Genomic DNA, 25,267 nt, shown 5'->3' on the forward strand with positions numbered 1-25,267 from the left:
TCAGACGTCCCCGGTCTCTGCGGCGCCGTCCGTTGTCCCGTTGACCGGGTATCCAGCGTCGTCGTTGTCGAGCAGCTGTTGTCGTTTTCTCTCCCTCTTCCCCCCGAGTCCTCCTCTTTTATTCTGTCTTCTTTCTGTCGGAGGAAAAGTTTAAACGGTAAAAAGAGGAAATTGACAACAAAAGCACTTAGTGAGGAAGTGAACTGAACCACACATGTTCTGAGCCGTGTGGATGTGTGTGTGTGGATCAGTTAACCGAGGTCAGTGTTTGATGGAATCTATGAATGGATGAATCTGGAGCTCTGCTGTGAAACGGTTAGAAGAAGAGAAACCTGCTCCGTCCATGTTTGTCTCCATATGTCCCTCTGTTACAAGAGTCTCAAACTGCATTACCCAGCATTCAAAGCAGGACCGACAGGAGGTGAGAAGCGTGATGTGGGCAGATAACGCACAAAGCAACAGCTGATTACAGGTTCAATTTCATGAACAGCTTCTCTGATTCCAACCGTCAGAACCAGAATGAAAGAGATCCACTAAGTGAGCGGGTTCCTCCCACCAGGCTGAACTGGATCAGAGCTCAGCTTCTGGACCTTAAAACCCCATAATACCGAGCAGAACCTGAGAACAAACAGCTGGTCTGCACCTTCCTCTCCACATCACAAACAACCAAACCAGAAGGAGCAACCCGTCCATGGATCGTCTATATTTCATCAAACGTTGTGGAACATGAGCCGACGGAGGCAGAGCGCTGAGATCCAGCATCATTACTGTGAAGGATAATGTGAGCTCCATCAGCTCGACGGTCCGAGTCCACATGTGACGAGTGTCAGTGAAGTATTCCAGAGGAGAATGTTGGTCCTCAGAGGAGAACCACTGATCAGGTTTAACATCACTTTAAAGATCTCAATGTCATCCTGACGCGTCAGGCTTAAACACATTCATCATCTCGTAGAAGTGTCTCGTGCTGTTACAGCAGACGTCAGCCTCCAGAGAACAATGTGCTTTTAATGTTGAGCGATGGAGAAGAGAGCTTTAGTATCTTTGGCTCCGGTTTATAAGTGGAATCATCTTCTGTAAAATACAGCTCTGAGGTTGATTTAGAGTTTGGTTTGACATCAGAGAGAAAAATAAATAAAGACAGAAGAAAAGAGGCCAACCTCCAACTTCCAACGCTTCATATCTTTTAGTTTTTTATCTGCCAGGAACCACAGAAAAACATACATATATACCTATACATATATATATATACATATATATATATATATATATATATATATATATATATATATATATATATATATATATATATACATATGTATATATATCAGATTTTAATCTGTAACAAAATCCACAATGAACTGTGATCCAGAAAGTTCAGTTTAGGCACTGCTTTAAGGGTTAAGTATCACTGAAAGAAATTTCAAAACTGAAAAGTAACTTTTCATAAGAGACCATATGAATCATAGTATGAAGATCGGGTATGGACTTCTCAGTAAACAGTTAACTAGGTCATAGATCTAGCCTCTTCATTTATCTCTTAAAGGACACGAGGACGAGGTCACGGTCCACCCACCACAGTCTCACATAGTCCACTGGTTCCTCTCAGAACCAGCTCCTCCTGAAGCCTGTAGGGTCCATTACTGCTGGCAGCCACGAACAGGTTGAAGGACCAGACGACCTTTTGGCCTCCAGTCCGATCAGCATTACTGACTGATGTCCTGTTGGACCTGTGAGTCTTTGGGACTCGACTGTATTCAGACACTAATCATCATACCATCGACACTAAACTCCCTCATGCTTCCTACCTCTAACCTGCCCTGTTGCTCCACCCGGATACTTTATATTCCAGGAACAAGAAACTTGAGCTTTCACACATTAAATGAAATGAGCACTGCGTCATATAATGCTACTTATTGCAAATTTCCCCGCTGCGGGACTAATAAAGGATTATCTTATCTTAATAAAACTCCACAAACAAAGTTTTACTGTTTTAAACACATGAACTCATCCAGGTTTATTCTTATTTCTATAACTATCGGTGAACCCTTTCGGTTGACAAACAGCTGAAGATCATCCATTCATGTTACTGTCAGAACTGATCTATTCATGATGATTATTGTCCCATGTCTTTATCATCTAGTTGTAACATTTAAGCACCAGACTGTGTTTATTAGGTTACAAACACATAAAAACTTGTTATAAAAGATTCTCAGGAACACTTGATTTTTATACCTGGTCAAAAAGACAGCTCGAAGGCTTTGGGAGCTATTCAGCATTTCCATTTTACTACTAAATACTTCTGTTGAGTCCAGATTGTTTTGATAAATGGAAGTGGATTAACTGCAAAGAACTTCTTCTCTCCACCAACCAGTGGGACTGATCCCATCTGACAGAGAGGGAGTTCCTCTGGATTTCAGAAGGCAGTGAGTGCAGCAGCACATGGATGTGAGTAGAGCTAACTGTGCTGTAACACAACACAGACAGACAGCTAAAGAAGTGTCTCCTGAGTATCACAGGCTTTAAGTTCCAGCTGCAGACGTAGCCTCGGGCAAACTAAAGCTGTGGACAACCGGTATTCATTAGAGAACAAGGAGCTCTCTGCACTCCAGCTCTTTTTTTCTCACGTTTACGCCTTTAACGGCCTTAATGTAATTTAGAGGCGGGTCGGAGTGAAAGCCAGCCGTGAGATTCCCCTGCTTTCCCTCAGCGTTGTGGGCAGACATGAGGAAAGTATGTTTCTATGTGGATTCCTGGCATTTGCACAAGTTCACAGCTAGTGTGACTGATTCCTTTGGGCTGGATTGGATCTCTTCAATGAACCAAAACTCTTTATCAGACCATCAAGAACTTAGACACAATGTGCTCCACAGGTGTTCATCGTATTCACTGTTTTCAAGTTCCGAATGTATCAAAGATGCCTCGTCCGTTTACTTCTATTGTTTCGCAACTTCTCTTTTGTCTTCAGAGAATTATTCTGCACGACCTCATGAAGACTTGTCCGTCCAATGAAATGAGGACCTTTAGAAGACCTCATGAAGACTTGTCTGTCTTTGTGAAGGTTTGTGGGGGAAACTGGGAACTCCAACGCCGCCCCCCCAAAGCACAAGAGACGTGGACAGTTAGGACTGTACCGACTGATGGATGTGAGCTCACGACGGCTGCCCCTTATTTGTCTCTGTAATAATGTGTGGACAGCGTCCGTCCACATGTTTCACAGAGAGGACAGGAAACCATAACTCTCTCTGAATCCTTGGGGTTTGTCCCAACATTACTTCTGGAAATTACCCCAGCAGGAAACTCGTCATGGTGAGCTGAGAAAGAAGAAAGAAGAAACAACAAAGGAAGTTTGAGACAAAAGCTTTGTTGATGTGATAAAAGGATTATGTTTTAGAGAATAAAGTAAAAGTTCTGTGAAGTTCATCTGGAGGACGTTCAAGAAACACGAGAGCATCGCTTTTACCTTCTGACCAGCATCCAGATCTTTCTCCAAGTCACTTTTAGACACTCATAGATGTATAGTTAGAATAATAACACTGAATGGCACAGATTAATATTGTTGTTGGGCCGATGAGGAAATCAGATCATAAACCTACCCGTTACTCACGTTTACATCTGATCCAATTCATTTCTATGAGACCGGTCAGTTTGACAAAGTAAAAGAGAAACACAGGTTGAAAGCACAGACTGTATTTAAGAAGTGGACGTAGTCATGGTGACGTCTCTCTTTGGTTTGTGGGCGTTTTAAAGCCTTGAGTTCGGAGAATTTCACCTTCACCATGTTGTCTTTTATCAACCAGTGAACAGGAAGTGACCATATACATATATGGACTGAGTGACGTAGAGACTCGTATACGTCTCTGGTGTGGACCTGTCAATCAGTGTGTAGCCCCGCCCTAAAGCATCCCCTGCTTTATGGTCTGTTTGACTCTAAATGGAGCATCATTTACTAAATGAACATCATGCTGTATTGAAGAAGACTTGAAACTAGAGATTGAGACCATAAACTCATGTTTACAATGTTTACTGAGGGAATAAATAATGATAATAATAATAATAATAATAATAATAATAATAATAATAATAATAATAATAATAATAATAATAATAATAATAATAAAGCCTTTATTAGTCCCACAGCGGTGAAATTACAATTCTCTGCATTTAACCATCCCGGAGGAGCAGTGGGCTGCAATGAAGCGCCCGGGGAGCAACTTGGGGTTAGGTGTCTCGCTCAAGGACACCTCGGCATGTTGCCGGTAGAGGGGTTTGAACCACCAACCTTGTGGTTACGGGACAAGCGCTCTACCTCATGTGCCACAGCCGCCCCAAAATCAAGAGAGAAGTAGAGTCATTTTCTCATAGACTTCTATACGGGCGGCTGCCCCTCTACCGGCAACATGCCGAGGTGTCCTTGAGCGAGACATCTAACCCCAAGTTGCTCCCCGGGCGCTTCATTGCAGCCCACTGCTCCTCCGGGATGGGTTAAATGCAGAGAAATAATTTCCCCATTGTGGGACTAATAAAGGATTGATTATTATTATTATTATTATTATACAACCAGAGGAGTCGCCCCCTGGTGGACAGCAGAGAGAATGTAGCTTTAACACAGGAAGCACTGACTCTACTTTAAAGAAACAGGAGGTTTCCGTCTGTTTGTAACCAGCACAAAGAGCAGTGAACTCAGTGAGCTGCAGGTCAACCAGAGAGAGGTTCTCTTTAGTTGCTTTGTGTAGTTTTTAGTGGCCTGAAGAAATAAAACTATCCAGAAAATAAGAGGAAGGTATGGTGGTTCCTCTCCATCTCATCTCCTCACAGACAGATTGTAGAAGGCCTTGTGAGGATTTATTTAGAAACAAAAATACGTCCAAATCTGCAGCTTGATTGATGTCGTCACAAAAACATATCTATCTTAAATATAGAGATTATTGTGTTTTTTACCAAGTCAGAGCCCTTGTTGGGTCATTTCCTGTCAGTATTCTGGAATATTCACACCGGAGACGTATTGATCTCAGAGGACGGCCCTGTTCAGCCTCATGTCGTGTTCTGGACTTGTTTTGTCCGACTCGCTGTAGCGTGCAGGACTCTGAATGTGCTGTGGGACTCTACCAAGCCTGTGCTTCATTCTTTATTACTTTTAGCACATTAAAAACTGAAGTACAGCTGCAGCCACTTCCCAAGAGGAATCACTTGTAAGAATTGAGCGTTTCTCTCTTTTTCATCATTCAGAGTAGAAAAGTAAGAACTGGCAACAAGCCACGTGGACCTGTGTTGTATATTATGAGTTATATTCATTCATTTCTTCGTTGCAGGATTTAAATAACAATATGCTGCTGCACTAATGGACTAATAATAAAGGATGGACGTTTGGCAGAGAGTTCAGCCTCAGTTGTTTCAGCCTGTTGTAATGTAGATGTAAGACAGATGCTGCTGGACTTTGACCGTGGAAACCAAACCTCCTCCACCTACATTTATGTTGCACTGCATCATAAAACAAAAGCTACGCAGCTTCTTTGACTCTTGAAGCTCGGAGAAGCATGACTTCCTGAATAATCGCTGCAGTGCCGCTCTCTTTCTTTAAAATGGAGACGAGTAAATCAGTGGGAGGTTATCACCATAAATACAACTAATGAGCTTCACTTTAACAGGAAACACGTGTTTGTACCTGAAAGAGTCTTTCTACACATAAATACAGCGGGTAAAATAAGTATTGAACACGTCACCATTTTTCTCAGTAAATATATTTCTAAAGGTGCTATTGACATGAAATTTTCACCAGATGTCGGTAATAACCCAAGTAATCCATACATACAAAGAAAACCAAACAAATAAGTTCAGAAATTAAGTTATGTGTAATAGAATGGAATGACACAGGGGAAAAGTATTGAACACATGAAGAAAGGGAGGTGCAAAAAGTCATGGAAAGCCAAGACAGCAGCTGAAATCTATCAGTAATTAGAAAGCAATCCTGCCCCTTGTCAGTGCAAATGAATATCAGCTGGTTCAGTCCCAACTGATGGCCTATAAAAAGGTGTCTCATTACCAAGGTGTCACACAAGAAACATCTCATGATGGGTAAAAGCAAAGAGCTCTCTCAAGACCTTCACAACCTTATTGTTGCAGAACATACTGATGGCATTGGCTCCAGAAGGATTTCTAAACTTCTGAATGTTCCAGTGAGCACTGTTGGGGCCATAATCCGGAAGTGGAAAGAACATCATTTCACCATAAACCGGCCACGCCCAGGTGCTCCTCGCAAGGTTTCTGACAGAGGAGTGAAAAGAATTATCAGAAGAGTTGTCCAAGAGCCAAGGACCACTAGTGGAGAGCTTCAGAAAGACCTGGAATCAGCAGGTACAATTGTTTCAAAGAAAACAATAAGTAATGCATCAACCGCCGTGGCCTGTATGCACGCTCACCACGCAAGACTCCACTGCTGAAGAAAAAGCATGTTGAAGCTCGTTTAAAGTTTGCTGCACAACATTTAGACAAGCCTGTGAAATACTGGGAGAATATAGTCTGGTCAGATGAGACCAACATGGAACTCTTTGGAGGCCATAATACACACCATGTTTGGAGGTCAAATGGCACTGCACATCACCCCAAAAACACCAGACCAACAGTGAAGTTTGGAGGTGGAACATCATGGTGTGGGGCTGTTTTTCAGCATACAGCACTGGCAAACTTCATATAATTGAAGGAAGGATGAATGGAAAAATGTACCGAGACATTCTTGATAAAAATCTGCTGCCATCTAGCAGGATGATGAAGATGAAACGAGGGTGGACATTTCAGCAAGACAATGATCCCAAACACACAGCCAAGGAAACTCTCCATTGGTTTCAGAGAAAGAAAATAAAGCTGCTAGAATGGCCCAGCCAATCACCTGACTTGAATCCAATAGAAACTCTATGGAAAGAACTAAAGATCAGAGTTCACAGAAGAGGCCCACAGAACCTTCAAGATCTGAAGACTGTTTGTGTGGAAGAATGGGCCAAAATCACACCTGAGCAATGCATGCCACTAGTTTCTCCATACAGGAGGCGTCTTGAAGCTGTCATCACCAACAAAGGCTTCTGTACCAAGTATTAAATACATTTCAGTAGGCGTGTTCAATACTTTTCCCCTGTGTCATTCCATTTTATTACACATAACTTAATTTCTGAACTTATTTGTTTGGTTTTCTTTGTATGTATGGATTACTTGGGTTGTTACCGACATCTGGTGAACATTTCATGTCAATAGCACCTTTAGAAATATATTTACTGAGAAAAATGGTGACGTGTTCAATACTTATTTTACCCGCTGTATGTATCCAGGCCGAACTTCAGAAAAGCATTGATTTGTTATTTATTCAGTGGTGCTGGCTGAGTATTTATGTATATATATAAAAACAGTTCTGATGGATCAAACTGACTCGAGGCTCTTATCTGTTTAGGTCTCTTTGTTTATGAGCTGAACACCACAGAGGGTTTTCTAAGATCCTTTGACTCCTGATTGATTTGAAGCCCAAAGAATCGACTCCTCGGCTGCTGCATGGAGCCTTAACGCCCGCTGTGAGAGGCTGAATATGAACCCATTTATTACCATCCTGTACTCCTGTAACCTCTGAAACATAATCAGACATTTATCATCAGCAGTCCTCCAGTGAAATAGTGAGCCAGCAGAAAAAGTAACGTCTAGCTGTCGCCTGGCCTTTGTCATTCAGACGTGAGAATAAGGTCATAATGTTTAGAGAAAGAACTGTAATAATAAGAGAATAAAGTTGCAATTTAATAAGAACAAAGTCATAAAATATGAAAACATCTACCTTCCCTTTAAAACAGAAAACACTTATGATCACCATAATTCTCACCGTTGTGTTGCTTATTTTCCACATACAGTGGGGGAAATAATTATTTGATCCCTTGCCGATTTTGTAAGTTTGCCCACTGACAAAGAAATGAACGATCTACAATTGTTATGGTAGCTTTATTTTAACAGTGAGAGACAGAATATCAAAAAAATAATCCAGAAAATCACATTATATAAAAGTTATAAATTGATTTGCATTTGAAATAAGTATTTGAGCCCCTACCAACCAGCAAGAATTCTGGCTCCCACAGACCGGTTAGATTAGTCCTCTCACTTTAAGAAAGTACTCTGAATCTCAACTCGTTACCTGTATGAAAGACATCTGTCTCAATTCATTACCTGTATAAAAGACACCTGTCCACAGAATCAATCAATCAGATTCCAACCTCTCCACCATGGGCAAGACCAAAGAGCTGTCTAAGGACGTCGGGGCAAAGACTGTAGACCTGCACAAGGCTGGAATGGGCTACAAGACCATCAGAAAGCAGCTCGGTGAGAAGGAGACAACTGTTGGTGCGATTATTCGGAAATGGAAGAAACACAAAATGACCATCAATCGCCCTCGGTCTGGGGCTCCACGCAAGATCTGGCCTCGTGGGGTATCGATGATCATGAGAAAGGTTCGGGATCAGCCCAGAACTACACGGGAGGAACTTGTTAATGATCTCAAGACAGCTGGGACCACAGTCACCAAGAAAACCATTGGTAACACACTACGCTGTAATGGATTAAAATCCTGCAGCGCCTGCAAGGTCCCCCTGCTCAAGAAGGCACATGTACAGGCCCGTCTGAAGTCTGCCAATGAACACCTGAATGATTCAGAGTATGCTTGGGAGAAGGTAATGTGGTCAGATGAGACCAAAATCGAGCTATTTGGCATCAACTCAACTCGCCGTGTTTGGAGGAAGAGAAATGCTGATTATAACCCCAAGAACACCATCCCCACCGTCAAGCATGGAGGTGGAAACATTATGCTTTGGGGGTGTTTCTCTGCTAAGGGGACAGGACGACTTCACCGCATCGAGGGGAGGATGGACGGGGCCATGTACCGTGAAATCTACGGCGACAACCTCCTTCCCTCAGCCAGGACACTGAACGTGGGTCGTGGATGGGTCTTCCAGCACGACAATGAGCCAAAACATACGGCCAAGGCAACAAAGGAGTGGCTCAAGAAGAAGCACATTAAGGTCATGGAGTGGCCTAGCCAGTCTCCGGACCTTAATCCCATAGGAAATCTGTGGAGGGAGCTGAAGCTTAGAGTTGCCAAGCGACAGCCTCGAAACCTTCAGGATTTGGAGAAGATCTGCAAAGAGGAGTGGACCAAAATCCCTCCTGAGATGAGCTCAAACCTGGTGACCAACTACAAGAAGCGTCTGACCTCTGTGCTTGCCAACAACGGTTCTCCACCAAGTACTGAGTCATGTTTTGTTAGGGGATCAAATACGTATTTCACTCGATCAAATGCAAATCAATTTATAACTTTTATATAATGTGATTTTCTGGATTATTTTTTTTGATATTCTGTCTCTCACTGTTAAAATAAACCTACCATAACAATTATAGATCGTTCATTTCTTTGTCAGTGGACAAACTTACAAAATCGGCAAGGGATCAAATAATTATTTCCCCCACTGTATATGTATTAACCTCATCATTTCTGATAAAGTGCATCATCATAAAATAGACCTTTAAAGCAGCAGATCCGACCCACGGAGAGGAGAGCGTACAGGAGGGGGCTGGACTTCATCCTACTGAAACTCTAAAGCTGTGGAGCACCGAGGAAATGATCTCATCACATGACTTTAAAGAACCTCAATGCCTTTAATGAGAACTTCTTATCTTGTGCATATAGTTCATCATCATATAGATTTTGTTTGTAAAATTGCTGCAGTGTCAACAAGACAGGACAACTCCGTAGTGTGGACCTGTCAATCAGTGTGCAGCCCCGCCCTAAAGCATCCCCTGCTTTATGGTCTGTTTGACTCTAAATGGAGCATCATTTACTAAATGAACATCATGCTGTATTGAAGAAGACTTGAAACTAGAGATTGAGACCATAAACTCATGTTTACAATGTTTACTGAGGGAATAAATCAAGAGAGAAGTAGAGTCATTTTCTCATAGACTTCTATACAACCAGAGGAGTCGCCCCCTGGTGGACAGCAGAGAGAATGCAGCTTTAACACAGGAAGCTTTGACTTCACTCATCAGAACCGGGGGTTGAGGTCTGGGTTGGTGAGGTCCTGACCTCGGGGCGCTAGGGTTGATTTCTCCGATCTGGAACTTAAATCCAACTTCCCAGTTTAAGTGGAGCTCGGCGTCAGAAGAACAGCCCGGCTGCAGACTGTTAGTCTTGTTTGACCCATTCTCATCCAGGGTAGACCCTGTTTACTGGATCCGTCCAGATTGATTTTGCTGGTACAGGAAATGAACTGCCAACCTTCCAGTGCGCTTCTCTAACCAATCAGAGCCAGGACAGCAGCACCTGCACATGTCCTTCATCTCCACCTCTGAACACGTGGCTGGACTTGAACCTGTGACTTGGATTCTCATGAAAAGTCTCTGTGGATAAGATCCTATAGATACCAATAAACATCTCCACCAGAGAACCATCTGAAGAGGAATTTAAGAGGAGGAAAAACAACGGCAAGAGAAAAAGGGAGACGTGAGACGAGACCATGTCCATCCTCATCATCTGAAAACAATAAGACAACAAGAGAGCGGGATTAAAGGACTAGAGCTGTCTAATCTGGAACAACAGAGGAATGTCAGGGAGATGCCACGGACCGCTTTTATCCCACATGTGTGCTATTAGATCCACAGACCGGGTCCACAAACCAGACTCTGCTGGATCACATTTCTTCCTCCGCTAATGCCAACGGACACACGATCTGACAGAGATAATGATAATTACTTCAAACACACACACACACACACACACACACACACACACACACACACACACACACACACACACACACACACACACACACACACACACACACACACACACACACACACACACACACTGTGTGGACATTCCTCCACAATATTTAAATGTCTCACAGCTTTTCCTGCTGGAAAATATGGAACAATGAAAAATATGGAACAATGAAAATATGGAACAATGAAAATATGGAACAATGAAAGTATGGAACAATAAAAAAGGTCACAACAACAGCTTGTTTTTGAAGGGAAAGCGCTGCAGAGTTTGGTTTCCAATGTTTTGGAATGTGTTCATGAAGTTGATCATTAAGTTAATGTAGAGTTAGAAATAAGAGCCAGGCTTTGCCTCCAACACATAGTGAAATATCTGTTTTTGTTCTAACCACATTGACAGCAGCTCCTCTGAAAGTCTCCAGCGGTTCTCTGCTCCACTGGATGCTCACAAACACAGAACACATGAGGAGATTTAGGGCTCCGGGAGGCCGATATCCTTGGATGGAAGCGTAAACCTGAGATGAAGCTGAGGTGCTTTTAGATGTTATCTCCCCGCAGAGCAGTCCTTTTTTATCAAAGTGGAGCCGAGTGAGCTCCACGTTCATCTCATTGTTCTCCTCATCTTCATACTTCATGTTTCCATCTCAGGACACAACGCTTTAAACTCAGTACTGTGATGAAACATATGATCAGACCCTGGTTTCATGTTAAAGGAAGAGAACCTCCACCACTGCTCTTCCTGTTAGTAACATTCATCGTTATCACATTCATCATTATCACATTCATCATTATCACATTCATCATTATCACATTCATCACATTCATCGTTATCACATTCATCGTTATCACATTCATCATTATCACATTCATCATTATCACATTCATCACATTCATCATTATCACATTCATCATTATCACATTCATCATTATCACATTCATCATTATCACATTCATCACATTCATCACATTCATCATTATCACATTCATCGTTATCACATTCATCACATTCATCATTATCACATTCATCATTATCACATTCATCGTTATCACATTCATCACATTCATCATTATCACATTCATCATTATCACATTCATCATTATCACATTCATCATTATCACATTCATCACATTCATCATTATCACATTCATCATTATCACATTCATCATTATCACATTCATCATTATCACATTCATCACATTCATCACATTCATCATTATCACATTCATCGTTATCACATTCATCACATTCATCATTATCACATTCATCATTATCACATTCATCATTATCACATTCATCACATTCATCATTATCACATTCATCATTATCACATTCATCATTATCACATTCATCATTATCACATTCATCACATTCATCATTATCACATTCATCATTATCACATTCATCATTATCACATTCATCACATTCATCACATTCATCATTATCACATTCATCGTTATCACATTCATCACATTCATCATTATCACATTCATCATTATCACATTCATCATTATCACATTCATCACATTCATCATTATCACATTCATCATTATCACATTCATCATTATCACATTCATCATTATCACATTCATCATTATCACATTCATCATTATCACATTCATCACATTCATCATTATCACATTCATCATTATCACATTCATCATTATCACATTCATCATTATCACATTATCACATTCATCACATTCATCATTATCACATTCATCACATTCATCACATTCATCACATATCATCATTCATCACATTCATCATTATCACATTCATCATTATCACATTCATCATTATCACATTCATCATTATCACATTCATCACATTCATCATTATCACATTCATCATTATCACATTCATCATTATCACATTCATCACATTCATCATTATCACATTCATCATTATCACATTCATCATTATCACATTCATCATTCATCATTATCACATTCATCATTATCACATTCATCATTATCACATTCATCATTATCACATTCATCACATTCATCATTATCACATTCATCATTATCACATTCATCATTATCACATTCATCATTATCACATTATCACATTCATCACATTCATCATTATCACATTCATCATTATCACATTCATCACATTCATCACATTCATCATTATCACATTCATCATTATCACATTCATCATTATCACATTCATCATTATCACATTCATCATTATCACATTCATCATTATCACATTCATCACATTCATCATTATCACATTCATCATTATCACATTCATCATTATCACATTCATCATTATCACATTCATCATTATCACATTCATCACATTCATTATCACATTCATCACATTCATCATTATCACATTCATCATTATCACATTCATCATTATCACATTCATCATTATCACATTCATCACATTATTCATCATTATCACATTCATCATTATCATTCATCATTATCACATTCATCGTTATCACATTCATCACATTCATCATTATCACATTCATCATTATCACATTCATCATTATCACATTCATCACATTAATCGTTATCACATTCATCATTATCACATTCATCATTATCACATTCATCACATTCATCATTATCACATTCATCATTATCACATTCATCATTATCACATTCATCATTATCACATTCATCACATTAATCGTTATCACATTCATCATTATCACATTCATCATTATCACATTCATCATTATCACATTCATCATTATCACATTCATCATCACATTCACATTCATCATTATCACATTCATCATTATCACATTCATCATTATCACATTCATCATTATCACATTCATCATTATCACATTCATCATTATCACATTATCACATTCATCACATTCATCATTATCACATTCATCACATTCATCACATTCATCATTATCACATTCATCGTTATCACATTCATCACATTCATCATTATCACATTCATCATTATCACATTCATCATTATCACATTCATCACATTCATTCATCATTATCACATTCATCATTATCACATTCATCATTATCACATTCATCATTATCACATTCATCACATTAATCGTTATCACATTCATCATTATCACATTCATCATTATCACATTCATCATTATCACATTCATCATTATCACATTATCACATTCATCATTATCACATTCATTATCACATTCATCATTATCACATTCATCATTATCACATTCATCATTATCACATTCATCATTATCACATTCATCATTATCACATTCATCATTATCACATTATCACATTCATCATTATCACATTCATCACATTCATCACATTCATCATTATCACATTCATCGTTATCACATTCATCACATTCATCATTATCACATTCATCATTATCACATTCATCATTATCACATTCATCATTATCACATTCATCATTATCACATTCATCGTTATCACATTCTCCACAACCTTCGCTCTCAAACTTCCCTCCATGCAGGACTTTCCTCCAGATAATCAATCAGTTTCCTCCTCAGCCTTTTACTTGTTCCACTGCATGCTGTCATCACAAACCCATAAACAAGCTGTGTTCTGATGCTCCAGAATCACAGCAGAACCAGGTGACCCGTGTTCTCCGAGCAGAACGGATGACCAGCCTCCGGTCTGTTGACGCATTAGAGCTGGAGGTTTCCTATAACACCATGTTCCACACTACTGAAGTGAGTGTCGGTCACTTTTGAAGGAAACATGTTTCCTCCTGGATCACGGTCAAAGTTTGAAACACGTGTTTAACGTTTTAAATTGAAACACGATGAAACCACTTTAGTGAAACTTTGTGGTTTGTTAAGTTGTTTTAGTTGCAGACGTAAAATAAAATAAGTTGCTGTCTTTTGGAGACGTGTCCCCTGACCGTCCTTCTTCACCTCTGAGACTCTGAACACCTGATCCAGACTACGTGACATTATTGAGTCCGTTCTGAAACACAGGGTCTGTGAATAAGCTTGATGTATTAAATTGAGTCTGGCTTAATGATAAAGTTTCAGACTCTACAGGTGAGAAGCAGCTGCATCAGAGCGACTGTACTGTTAGTCTGCATCAGAACAATGAAGAAGAAGAAGCTTCCTCCTCCTCCTCCTCTGCTCCTCAAAGGGAAGCTGTTAATTAGGACTAGCACATGTTGGAATCTGTTTATGAGCTTAACTGTTCCCCACTTGGCCTTATAAACCGTGTCGACACAGAGCAGAACAGCAGAACACAGATGTTCTCAGACCGACGTCATAAAGCAGCGAGTCTCTTTAAATGTTTACTCTGAATAATGGCCATGAATCTGGTTTCTGCTCCTCTAAGCTCTTCTCACCTGAAGGACATTTCTTCTTCATCCTGCACCTCTGCGTCTCGCTGTGGGACGGACAAAGTGCTGCTGCTTTCTCCTCAGGCGTTCTCCTGGTCTGCCCATCGCCCCGGGTCCTGGTCTGCCTGCCCCACCTGAAGCCGCAGGAGACGCCGTCCCGGAGACAGACACTCCAGTCGCTCCACTCTCCCACCGGGACCAGGAGACAGTCCTCTAGGAGACGGAGGACAAAGATCTGTCAGGGTCACATTCACATTCTACTGTACAGAACCAGATATGTGAGAGAGGACGCTGAGAGGAGAGGACTGAAGACGGTCGACCAGTTCACTAGTGATGAATCCACAACGAGGACTTAGAGACAAGGAGCTCGTGTGTCTACTGGAAGAGATGAAAGCGTTAAAGCTGCATGTCTCCTCTCAGTCTGAGAGCGTCAGAGGATCTCTATTCTTAAGGGAAAAACAAAAAGATAATAAAGATAATTCATCATATAAAGACTTTATAAAGACCACATTTCTATCATGTGAGATGAAATCCAGCTGAAGACATTTCACTCAGCGGACGGTCGCTGATGAGTGATGTCACCACAAAATCCATCGCCGCAACTTTTTCCACGCGGCCCACAGCGGAAAAAACCTGCAGCCAAGCGGAGCGACCAATCAGGGTCAGGTCTGGGTTTGGAGTGAGTCTGCAGTGACTGAGTGCTGGGGTAGCTCGAGGTGTGTACCAACAGTCAGACATGAAACCTCAACATGACCATGAAAACCAGATGTGCTCCAGCTGCCAACCAACAACAGTAGCAGCAGATGGAGCAGGTGGAGCAGTGATGATGGAGATCAGCTTGATATCTCACTTACTCAGGATGATGCACAACCTCTCTGAAGACGTCTCACATGAATCATGAGCTGCATCCAACGTTTGGCTACAGATACAAAAATTAAAACAAAAATAAATAAATGTTCTTCCAAATAAAACGTAGTTCTCTGAATAAAAGTCAGATGAGTCTGGAAGCTTTCTGCAGTTTTAAATGTTTGTTAACTTTCGTCATGTCACTTCTTTAAGGACAACGGTTTGATCAACGAGAAAGTGTTTAAAATGAGTAGGTTTAGAAGATTCACTAACAGTTCATCATCAGTCAGACTTTAGACTAAAACCAGTCTGATCCCAGATAAGAAGAGAAGAAGAGACAGAAGAAGAGACAGAAGAAGAGACAGAACAAGAGACAGAACAAGAGACAGAACAAGAGACAGAACAAGAGACAGAAGAAGAGATAGAAGAAGAAACAAGAAGAGACAGAAGAAGAAATAGAAGAAGAGACAGAAGGAGAGACAGAAGAAACAGAAGAAGAGACAGAAGAAGAGATAGAAGAAGAGACAACATTGTCTGGATAGTAGAAATCTAGAACAGGTCACAGATCATGGTGTGGGTTCCTCTGGAGGTCTGGACTCACCCAGGCAGTCCGTCAGGTGGGCCAAGGTTCCTTCAGGACAGCGGCTCAGACACTTCCCTTTGAACAGCTGGAAGCCGGGCTTACATCTGGTGCAGAAGTCCCGGCTGAAGCAGTGCTCACAGTCCAGAGAGCGACACTCTGAGAGGAGGGAGAGACCGGGTCAGAGCAGGAGGACAGAGACAGGACGCATCCAGGTGCATTGTGGGAGACGTGCTGGACAAACTTCATGTGATGTGCTTCCTGTTGAAGGTTTAAACTGATGGGAGGTCAGTTCCAGAGAGCAGAGATCATGATTCCTCGGGTTGTTTACTCCCTCTGAAGATCTCTGTCTCACTCATCAGGATGTTCTGAGCATCATGAAGAACGTGAGTCACAACATATCTCTGTGATATTGTCTGCAGCTATAAGAGCCAGAAATGACGACTGAGTTTGTGATTCAGAAACTTGTCTTCAGTCAGAAACCTTCCTGTGTCTCTGGACTGAATTAAAGAAGTTAGTCTGATTGTGTAAACTCTGTTCACAGTGTCTCTGAGGACACGGAGTCACTGTTTCCATCCTTCACCCTGAAGACAGACAGACAGACAGACAGAGAGGAGACAGACAGGGAGACAGAGAGACAGAGAGACAGAGAGACAGACAGACAGGGAGACAGAGAGGCAGAGAGACAGACAGACAGACAGACAGAGAGGGAGACAGAGAGGCAGAGAGACAGAGAGGGAGACAGAGAGGGAGACAGACAGGGAGACAGAGAGAGAGGGAGACAGACAGAGAGACAGAGAGGGAGACAGAGAGGGAGACAGAGAGAGAGGGAGACAGACAGACAGACAGAGAGAGAGACAGAGACAGAGACAGAAGACAGAGAGACAGAGAGAGAGGAGAGACAGACAGACAGACAGACAGACAGACAGACAGACAGACAGACAGACAGACAGACAGACAGGTGTGGAGGTGAGACAGGCTCTTTGTGAAGACATACTCATGCAGCGGTTGATGTCCTTCCCTCTCTGTCCGTAGTGTCCTGAGGGACAGGCAGAGAGACAGGTTCCGTGGTGAGACATGCCCTCCCTCTGCAGGAGCAGGAACAGTCGCTCGGGGCAACGCACACAGCCGTTGTCATGGGAACACTCCAGACAACCACGACAGTCCTCTGATGTCTCTCTGTGATCTGAGGGAGAGGACAGAAGGACAGAGGAGACGAGGAGAGAAGGACAGAGGAGACGAGGACAGAAGGACAGAGGAGACGAGGACATAAGGACAGAGGAGACAAGGAGAGAAGGACAGAGGAGACGAGGAGAGAAGGACAGAGGAGACGAGGACATAAGGACAGAGGAGACGAGGAGAGAAGGACAGAGGAGAGAAGGAGACGAGACAGAAGGACAGAGGAGACGAGGACAGAAGGACAGAGGAGACGAGGACAGAAGGACAGAGGAGACGAGGACATAAGGACAGAGGAGACGAGGAGAGAAGGACAGAGGAGACGAGGACAGAAGGACAGAGGAGACGAGGACAGAAGGACAGAGGAGACGAGGAGAGAAGGACAGAGGAGACGAGGACAGAAGGACAGAGGAGACGAGGAGAGAAGGACAGAGGAGACGAGGACAGAAGGACAGAGGAGACGAGGAGAGAAGGACAGAGGAGACGAGGACAGAAGGACAGAGGAGACGAGGACATAAGGACAGAGGAGACGAGGAGAGAAGGACAGAGGAGACGAGGAGAGAAGGACAGAGGAGACGAGGACGAAGGGAGGAGACGAGGACATAAGGACAGAGGAGACGAGGACATAAGGACAGAGGAGACGAGGAGAGAAGGACAGAGGAGACGAGGAGAGAAGGACAGAGGAGATGAGGGCAGAAGGACAGAGGAGACGAGGACAGAAGGACAGAGGAGACGAGGACAGAAGGACAGAGGAGACGAGGACAGAAGGACAGAGGAGACGAGGAGAGAAGGACAGAGGAGACGAGGAGAGAAGGACAGAGGAGACGAGGACAGAAGGACAGAGGAGACGAGGAGAGAAGGACAGAGGAGACGAGGGCAGAAGGACAGAGGAGACGAGGAGAGAAGGACAGAGGAGACGAGGACAGAAGGACAGAGGAGACGAGGAGAGAAGGACAGAGGAGACGAGGGACAGAAGGACAGAGGAGACGAGGGAGAGAAGGACAGAGGAGACGAGGAGAGAAGGACAGAGGAGAGGGAGAAGGACAGAAGGAGAGAAGGACAGAGGAGACGAGGGAGAAGGACAGAGGGACGAGGACATAAGGACAGAGGAGACAAGGAGAAGGACAGAGGAGAAGGACAGAAGGACAGAGGAGACGAGGAGAGAAGGACAGAGGAGACGAGGAGAGAAGGACAGAGGAGACGAGGACAGAAGGACAGAGGAGACGAGGACAGAAGGACAGAGGAGACGAGGACATAAGGACAGAGGAGACAAGGAGAGAAGGACAGAGGAGACGAGGACAGAAGGACAGAGGAGACGAGGAGAGAAGGACAGAGGAGACGAGGACAGAAGGACAGAGGAGACAGAGAGAAGGACAGAGGAGACGAGGAGAGAAGGACAGAGGAGACAAGGAGAGAAGGACAGAGGAGACGAGGACATAAGGACAGAGGAGACGAGGACATAAGGACAGAGGAGACGAGGACAGAAGGACAGAGGAGACGAGGACAGAAGGACAGAGGAGACGAGGAGAGAAGGACAGAGGAGACGAGGGCAGAAGGACAGAGGAGACGAGGAGAGAAGGACAGAGGAGACGAGGAGAGAAGGACAGAGGAGACGAGGACAGAAGGACAGAGGAGACGAGGACAGAAGGACAGAGGAGACGAGGACAGAAGGACAGAGGAGACGAGGACAGAAGGACAGAGGAGACGAGGACAGAAGGACAGAGGAGACGAGGACAGAAGGACATAGAGTTTACATAGAGACTGGTCTTATCTGAGACACAGAAGGAATGTGTGAGTCTGTGAGTGTTTGTGTAGTTTTTTGAATCTGCAATTTGACTTTTTCTCAAGAACCTTTTTATCATAAGTAGTCTGTCTGCTCACCTGTCTGTCTGCTCACCTGTCTGTCTGCTCACCTGTCTGTCTGTCCACCTGTCTGTCTGCTCACCTGTCTGTCTGCTCACCTGTCTGTCTGCTCACCTGTCTGTCTGTCCACCTGTCTGTCTGCTCACCTGTCTGTCTGTCCACCTGTCTGTCTGTCCACCTGTCTGTCTGCTCACCTGTCTGTCTGCTCACCTGTCTGTCTGTCCACCTGTCTGTCTGTCTCACTGTCTGTCTGTCTCACCTGTCTGTCTGTCCACCTGTCTGTCTGTCCACCTGTCTGTCTGCTCACCTGTCTGTCTGTCCACCTGTCTGTCTGTCCACCTGTCTGTCTGCTCACCTGTCTGTCTGTCCACCTGTCTGTCTGCTCACCTGTCTGTCTGCTCACCTGTCTGTCTGTCCACCTGTCTGTGAGAAAGAGTGAAAATATAATAAAATGTAAACAATCAAACTTGTTTGCTTGTTTACAAATTGTAAAAGTAACATAAATAAAATGATTATGATCTCTGCATTAGTTTATTGATCTCTAGGTTATTGATCTCTAGGTTATTGATCTCTAGTTTATTGATCTCTAGTTTATTGATCTCTAGTTTATTGATCTCTAGTTTATTGATCTCTAGTTTATTGATCTCTAGTTTATTGATCTCTAGGTTATTGATCTCTAGTTTATTGATCTCTAGTTTATTGATCTCTAGTTTATTGATCTCTAGTTTATTGATCTCTAGGTTATTGATCTCTAGTTTATTGATCTCTAGGTTATTGATCTCTAGTTTATTGATCTCTAGTTTATTGATCTCTAGTTTATTGATCTCTAGGTTATTGATCTCTAGTTTATTGATCTCTAGTTTATTGATCTCTAGTTTATTGATCTCTAGGTTATTGATCTCTAGTTTATTGATCTCTAGGTTATTGATCTCTAGTTTATTGATCTCTAGTTTATTGATCTCTAGGTTATTGATCTCTAGTTTCTCCCATTCAGCAGTAAAACAAAGGTCAAGTCTTAAATCAATCACTGCAGCTCCGGACGGGATCGAGCTCTGTCTCTCACACCGGGATCAGGACGGCAGACCGGGAGTTGATTGTTGAAATGTAATAATTTACAGATTACCAGCTACGCTGTTAAAAACTATTTCAATTACTTCATCAGAATCAAATGTAACTTATTACTTTTGTTTTAGTTACTGTTAACTAATATTAATTTCTGTTAAACTGACATTAAAGGTTCCTCAATAGAACCCGAGTAAAGATTGGAGCAGAGCCGCACAATGAATATTATATTCTACATAAACTTTTCATCAATAATAATTTATTCAGACATAACACTTTGTCATCAACAACATTTTTACTGTAATTTAACTGTAATTTGATGTTTTTCTCAGTAAATTATGACAATGAATAAATACATTTGTTTTGTAATTTAAATAAATAACTGTAACTTGAACTCACCACGAGTTTATTCTGCTGTTTATTCTAGAAGAGCTTTCAGGCTGTTTATTCTTTGTGGCTTCATGTTTCTTATTGCAGCTGTTTTTATTTATTGTGTTTCATTTTTGGTTCTTTGTCTCTTTTCTGGTTTAAAGTAGTGAGGCTGTATGTATATTCATGATTATTAATCAGCTGGTTTTTAAAGGCTGCAGAGGTCCGTCTATAGAAGAACCACTCGTGTGGTTCCTCTTAGTGTTCATTGACTTATAAAGATATTCATTTAACGTTATCATCATCATGAAAAAGTGTCTGAAGCCCAGAGCGTTAGAGTTTAAGGCCCAGAGTGTCAGAGTCTGAAGCCCAGAGCGTCAGAGTCTGAGGCCCAGAGCGTCAGAGTCTGAGGCCCAGAGCGTCAGAGTCTGAGGCCCAGAGCGTTAGAGTTTAAGGCCCAGAGCGTCAGAGTCTGAGGCCCAGAGCGGCTTCCTACTCAGCCTCCAAACCAAAACTCAAAGTGATTCTGAGTCGACCTGTCATCGTTGATGTGCTGGTTTAAGTAGCACTTAACAGTGACCTTTGACCTTTCCCATGTTCAGGATCTGTTAACATGAAGACTTGAGCAGAGTCATTATTGGCTGTGAACAGAGATGAAGATGAAGATGAAGAGGAGAACAGAGGAGGAGGTCTTGCTGATCCAGGACCTCCCTTAGAGGTCAGAGACAAAGCATTCTCCTCACACATGCTATCCATCGGAGAGCTGAAGGGACTGTAGAGGCAGGTTTAGGTAGCGTAAAGCGCCGACCTTTGACCTCGCATGGGATTGCACTGCGTTTTAACAAGCACCAGGTGTAACACGCTCCGCTGGGGCTTCAGGAGACATGCTAGTGTTTAAAGGGAATTCCACCCTAAAGCTGAATCCACATCATGTGCTGGAGGAACGGAGTGATGGTTTTAAACCGAGGGAGTCTGAGGACACATGAAAATAATCCATAATGTGTGATAACGGTCTAATCCTACCCAACATAAAGTACTGTAACGTTACACAGATATTTAATGAGATATTTTACATACTGATCCTGCTTTTTAAACTTCACTAAACCTCTTTAACTATGAAAATGTGATTTTAAACATCTTTATTTAGATATCAGTTTTATGGCGAGATAAAGCTATTGTTATGTCAGCTGTCAGTGTTGCTTTTTCTGAATGAATGATGATATGATAATGATAATGTCTTCCTTTTTTCTCCCTGTTAAAGGGGTTTTTTAGGGGAGTTTTTCCTGTGCCGATGTGAGGGTGTAAGGACAGAGGATGTGAGGGTGTAAGGACAGAGGATGTGAGGGTCTAAGGACAGAGGATGTGAGGGTCTAAGGACAGAGGACAGAGGAGGATAAGGACAGAGGATGTGAGGGTCTAAGGACAGAGGATGTGAGGGTGTAAGGACAGAGGATGTGAGAGGACAGAGGATGTGAGGGTCTAAGGACAGGACAGAGGATGTGAGGGTGAAGGACAGAGGATGTGAGGGTCTAAGGACAGAGGAGGAGGGTGTAAGGACAGAGGATGTGAGGGTGTAAGGACAGAGGATGGTGAGGGTAAGGACAGAGGATGTGAGGGTGTAAGGACAGAGGATGTGAGGGTCTAAGGACAGAGGATGTGAGGGTGTAAGGACAGAGGATGTGAGGGTGTAAGGACAGAGGATGTGAGGGTCTAAGGACAGAGGATGGATGTAAGGACAGAGGATGTGAGGGTGTAAGGACAGAGGATGTGAGGGTCTAAGGACAGAGGTGTAAGGACAGAGGAGGAGGGTGTAAGGACAGAGGAGGTGAGGGTCTAAGGACAGAGGATGTGAGGGTAAGGACAGAGGAGGACAGAGGTGAGGGTGTAAGGACAGAGGATGTGAGGGTCTAAGGACAGAGGATGGATGTAAGGACAGAGGGGTGTAAGGACAGAGGATGTGAGGGTGTAAGGACAGAGGAGGGTGAGGGTAAGGACAGAGGATGTAAGGACAGAGGATGTGAGGGTGTAAGGACAGAGGATGTGAGGGTGTAAGGACAGAGGAGGTGAGGGGTAAGGACAGAGGATGTGAGGGTGTAAGGACAGAGGATGTGAGGGTGTAAGGACAGAGGATGTGAGGGTGTAAGGACAGAGGAGTGATGTGAGGGTGTAAGGACAGAGGATGTGAGGGTGTAAGGACAGAGGATGTGAGGGTGTAAGGACAGAGGATGTGAGGGTCTAAGGACAGAGGATGTGAGGGTGTAAGGACAGAGGAGGTGAGGGTGTAAGGACAGAGGAGGGTGTAAGGACAGAGGATGTGAGGGTGTGAGGGGTAAGGACAGAGGATGTGAGGGTGTAAGGACAGAGGAGGTGAGGGTGTAAGGACAGAGGAGGTGAGGGTGTAAGGACAGAGGAGGATATGTGAGGGTATAAGGACAGAGGAGGGTGTAAGGACAGAGGAGGTGAGGTAAGGAGAGGATGTGAGGGTGTAAGGACAGAGGATGTGAGGGTGTAAGGACAGAGGATGTGAGGGTAAGGACTAAGGACAGAGGATGAGGGTCTAAGGACATGTGTACAGATTTAAAGCCCTCTGAGGCAAATTTGTAATTTGTGATTCTGGGCTCTACAACATAAACTGAATTGAATTGAATTAATTCTACTCAAACAAAACGTACAATTCACACATATATTTTAACAAAATTCAATCTTCATGTTCAATCAAATATCAGTGTGACACAGTATCATGTTTTTATATGAGATATAAACTTTTATATAGATAAAACCTATAAACACTAGTAGAAAGAGATAACTATTTTTTAGGGTGGGATTTCCTCCCAAACACAGCAGCCGCTGCTTCTGTAGACGGTGCCAAATTACCCACAATGCACCATGATGTGCAGATTAACAAGAAAAAGGTGCCAGGTGGGGTGACGTGTTAAAACAACACAAGATGTGCCGCCTGTAATGGCCGACGTCCGACATGTTTCACCTCAGACGTGAAGGCCGACGGGTAATGAAGCTTTCTGAAAATATAAAGAGCTGCTTTCATTTCATAACACGTCTGTGACACTAAATCTGAACATATGTGATCTGATCTCATGTTCAGGAGCTTTTGTCTGTCAGAAGAAACAGCTGACGTGATGCTCAGACAGACAACATGTCCGCGGTTGTTTGGGCTCAAATGTTCTCCGTCACACTCAGACTGAGTGGCTTTAATGATTGATAAATGATTCATTGATGGGATAATTGGTAGAACACTGGATTCACAGCTGCATCCCTGCTTTGATTCTGAGGTGTCATCATGTGACTGAACATCTGAGTTATGTGATGTCATAGCTGGGACAGTGTTTAGTTCTAGACTCAAATGGATCCGACCTCAGCAGACCTTTGGACCTTTGGACCCGGAGTCACAACCAGAGAAGAGTTAAAGACTCACAGTCGGCTCCAGAAACACTGACGGACAAAATAATGAGCTCAACCTCCGAAACACGGTGTGAGATTATCATCTGAAGGAGGTCCAGATGTGAGGAGTGTGAGGAGTGTGAGGAGCAGATGAAGGAGGATGAAATGACAACATGAATCGTTCTGGTGTGAAGTGATGAGTTCTGAACCCGGAGAACTGATTCTACTCTCAAACTGCTCAAACAAGACTCAGCAATCATTTTGTTTAATTTATCATTAGACACAAATCTGGTTCTGAGTTTCCAATCGTGCAGAGACGAGCCCCAAACACCGAGACACATGATGAATAAATATATCTTATTTTAAATGAAAGTGTCTTCTGGATGGAGACGCTGTTATGAAATGACTTCACTTATCCTGATTTTTCTGTTATTTTAAAAGCCTAACAAAATGCTCTTTAGTGAACTGATAAACCTGTTTATTAATGTTTTATCTGATATTAAATTAGAAAACAACAGTGGAGTCAACGTCAGCTCTTTTTATCAACAGCAGCTGTTTAGTGGATAAAACTACATTCTGTAATTCAAGTTTAAACTTTATTTAATAGGTTACCTTTTTACAATCTTAACCTCCGTGTTAAAGTTCTACTTATCTATGTGTTAATATTTACATTGTTAGGGTCATTGAATATGTTTACATGTATCTTAATATCCAGAATCCACCTCCTTCATATCAGATATGGTATCAGCTCAGTTACCTGCGGAGTGGAGAACACATGGAGACTCACCGTTCTGCTTCTGCAGGACGCCCGACCTCATCTTCACCACCTCACAAAGGAAGGACATCACGAAGGCAAACAGTCTCAAATGCAT

At 42.6% G+C, this 25,267-nt stretch overlaps 1 protein-coding gene across 1 annotated transcript; it reads right to left on the reverse strand.

Moving 5' to 3' along the window:
- Positions 1 to 25,267, reverse strand: rspo4 (R-spondin 4). The gene is made up of 5 exons (XM_054616089.1): positions 25,183 to 25,267; positions 17,524 to 17,712; positions 16,548 to 16,685; positions 15,107 to 15,313; positions 1 to 134 (listed from the first exon to the last, which is right to left on the reverse strand). Exons 1-5 carry the CDS (start codon positions 25,265 to 25,267, stop codon positions 1 to 3), a joined length of 753 nt encoding a protein of 250 aa, XP_054472064.1.

This window comes from Anoplopoma fimbria, chromosome 17 (genome assembly GCF_027596085.1).
Source record: "Anoplopoma fimbria isolate UVic2021 breed Golden Eagle Sablefish chromosome 17, Afim_UVic_2022, whole genome shotgun sequence".
Classification (NCBI taxonomy): domain Eukaryota; kingdom Metazoa; phylum Chordata; class Actinopteri; order Perciformes; family Anoplopomatidae; genus Anoplopoma; species Anoplopoma fimbria.

Bases quoted from the DNA above. Each gene is read 5' to 3' on its own strand.
- rspo4 (XM_054616089.1), bottom strand. From the start codon at position 25,267: ATGCATTTGAGACTGTTTGCCTTCGTGATGTCCTTCCTTTGTGAGGTG. The intron at 15,314-16,547 runs GTGAGTCCAGAC...TCCGTCTCCTAG, and splicing joins CCACCTGACGGACTGCCTGG to AGGACTGTCTCCTGGTCCCG. The intron at 135-15,106 runs GTGAGAAGAGCT...TTCCTCCGACAG, and splicing joins GAAGAAGAAATGTCCTTCAG to AAAGAAGACAGAATAAAAGA.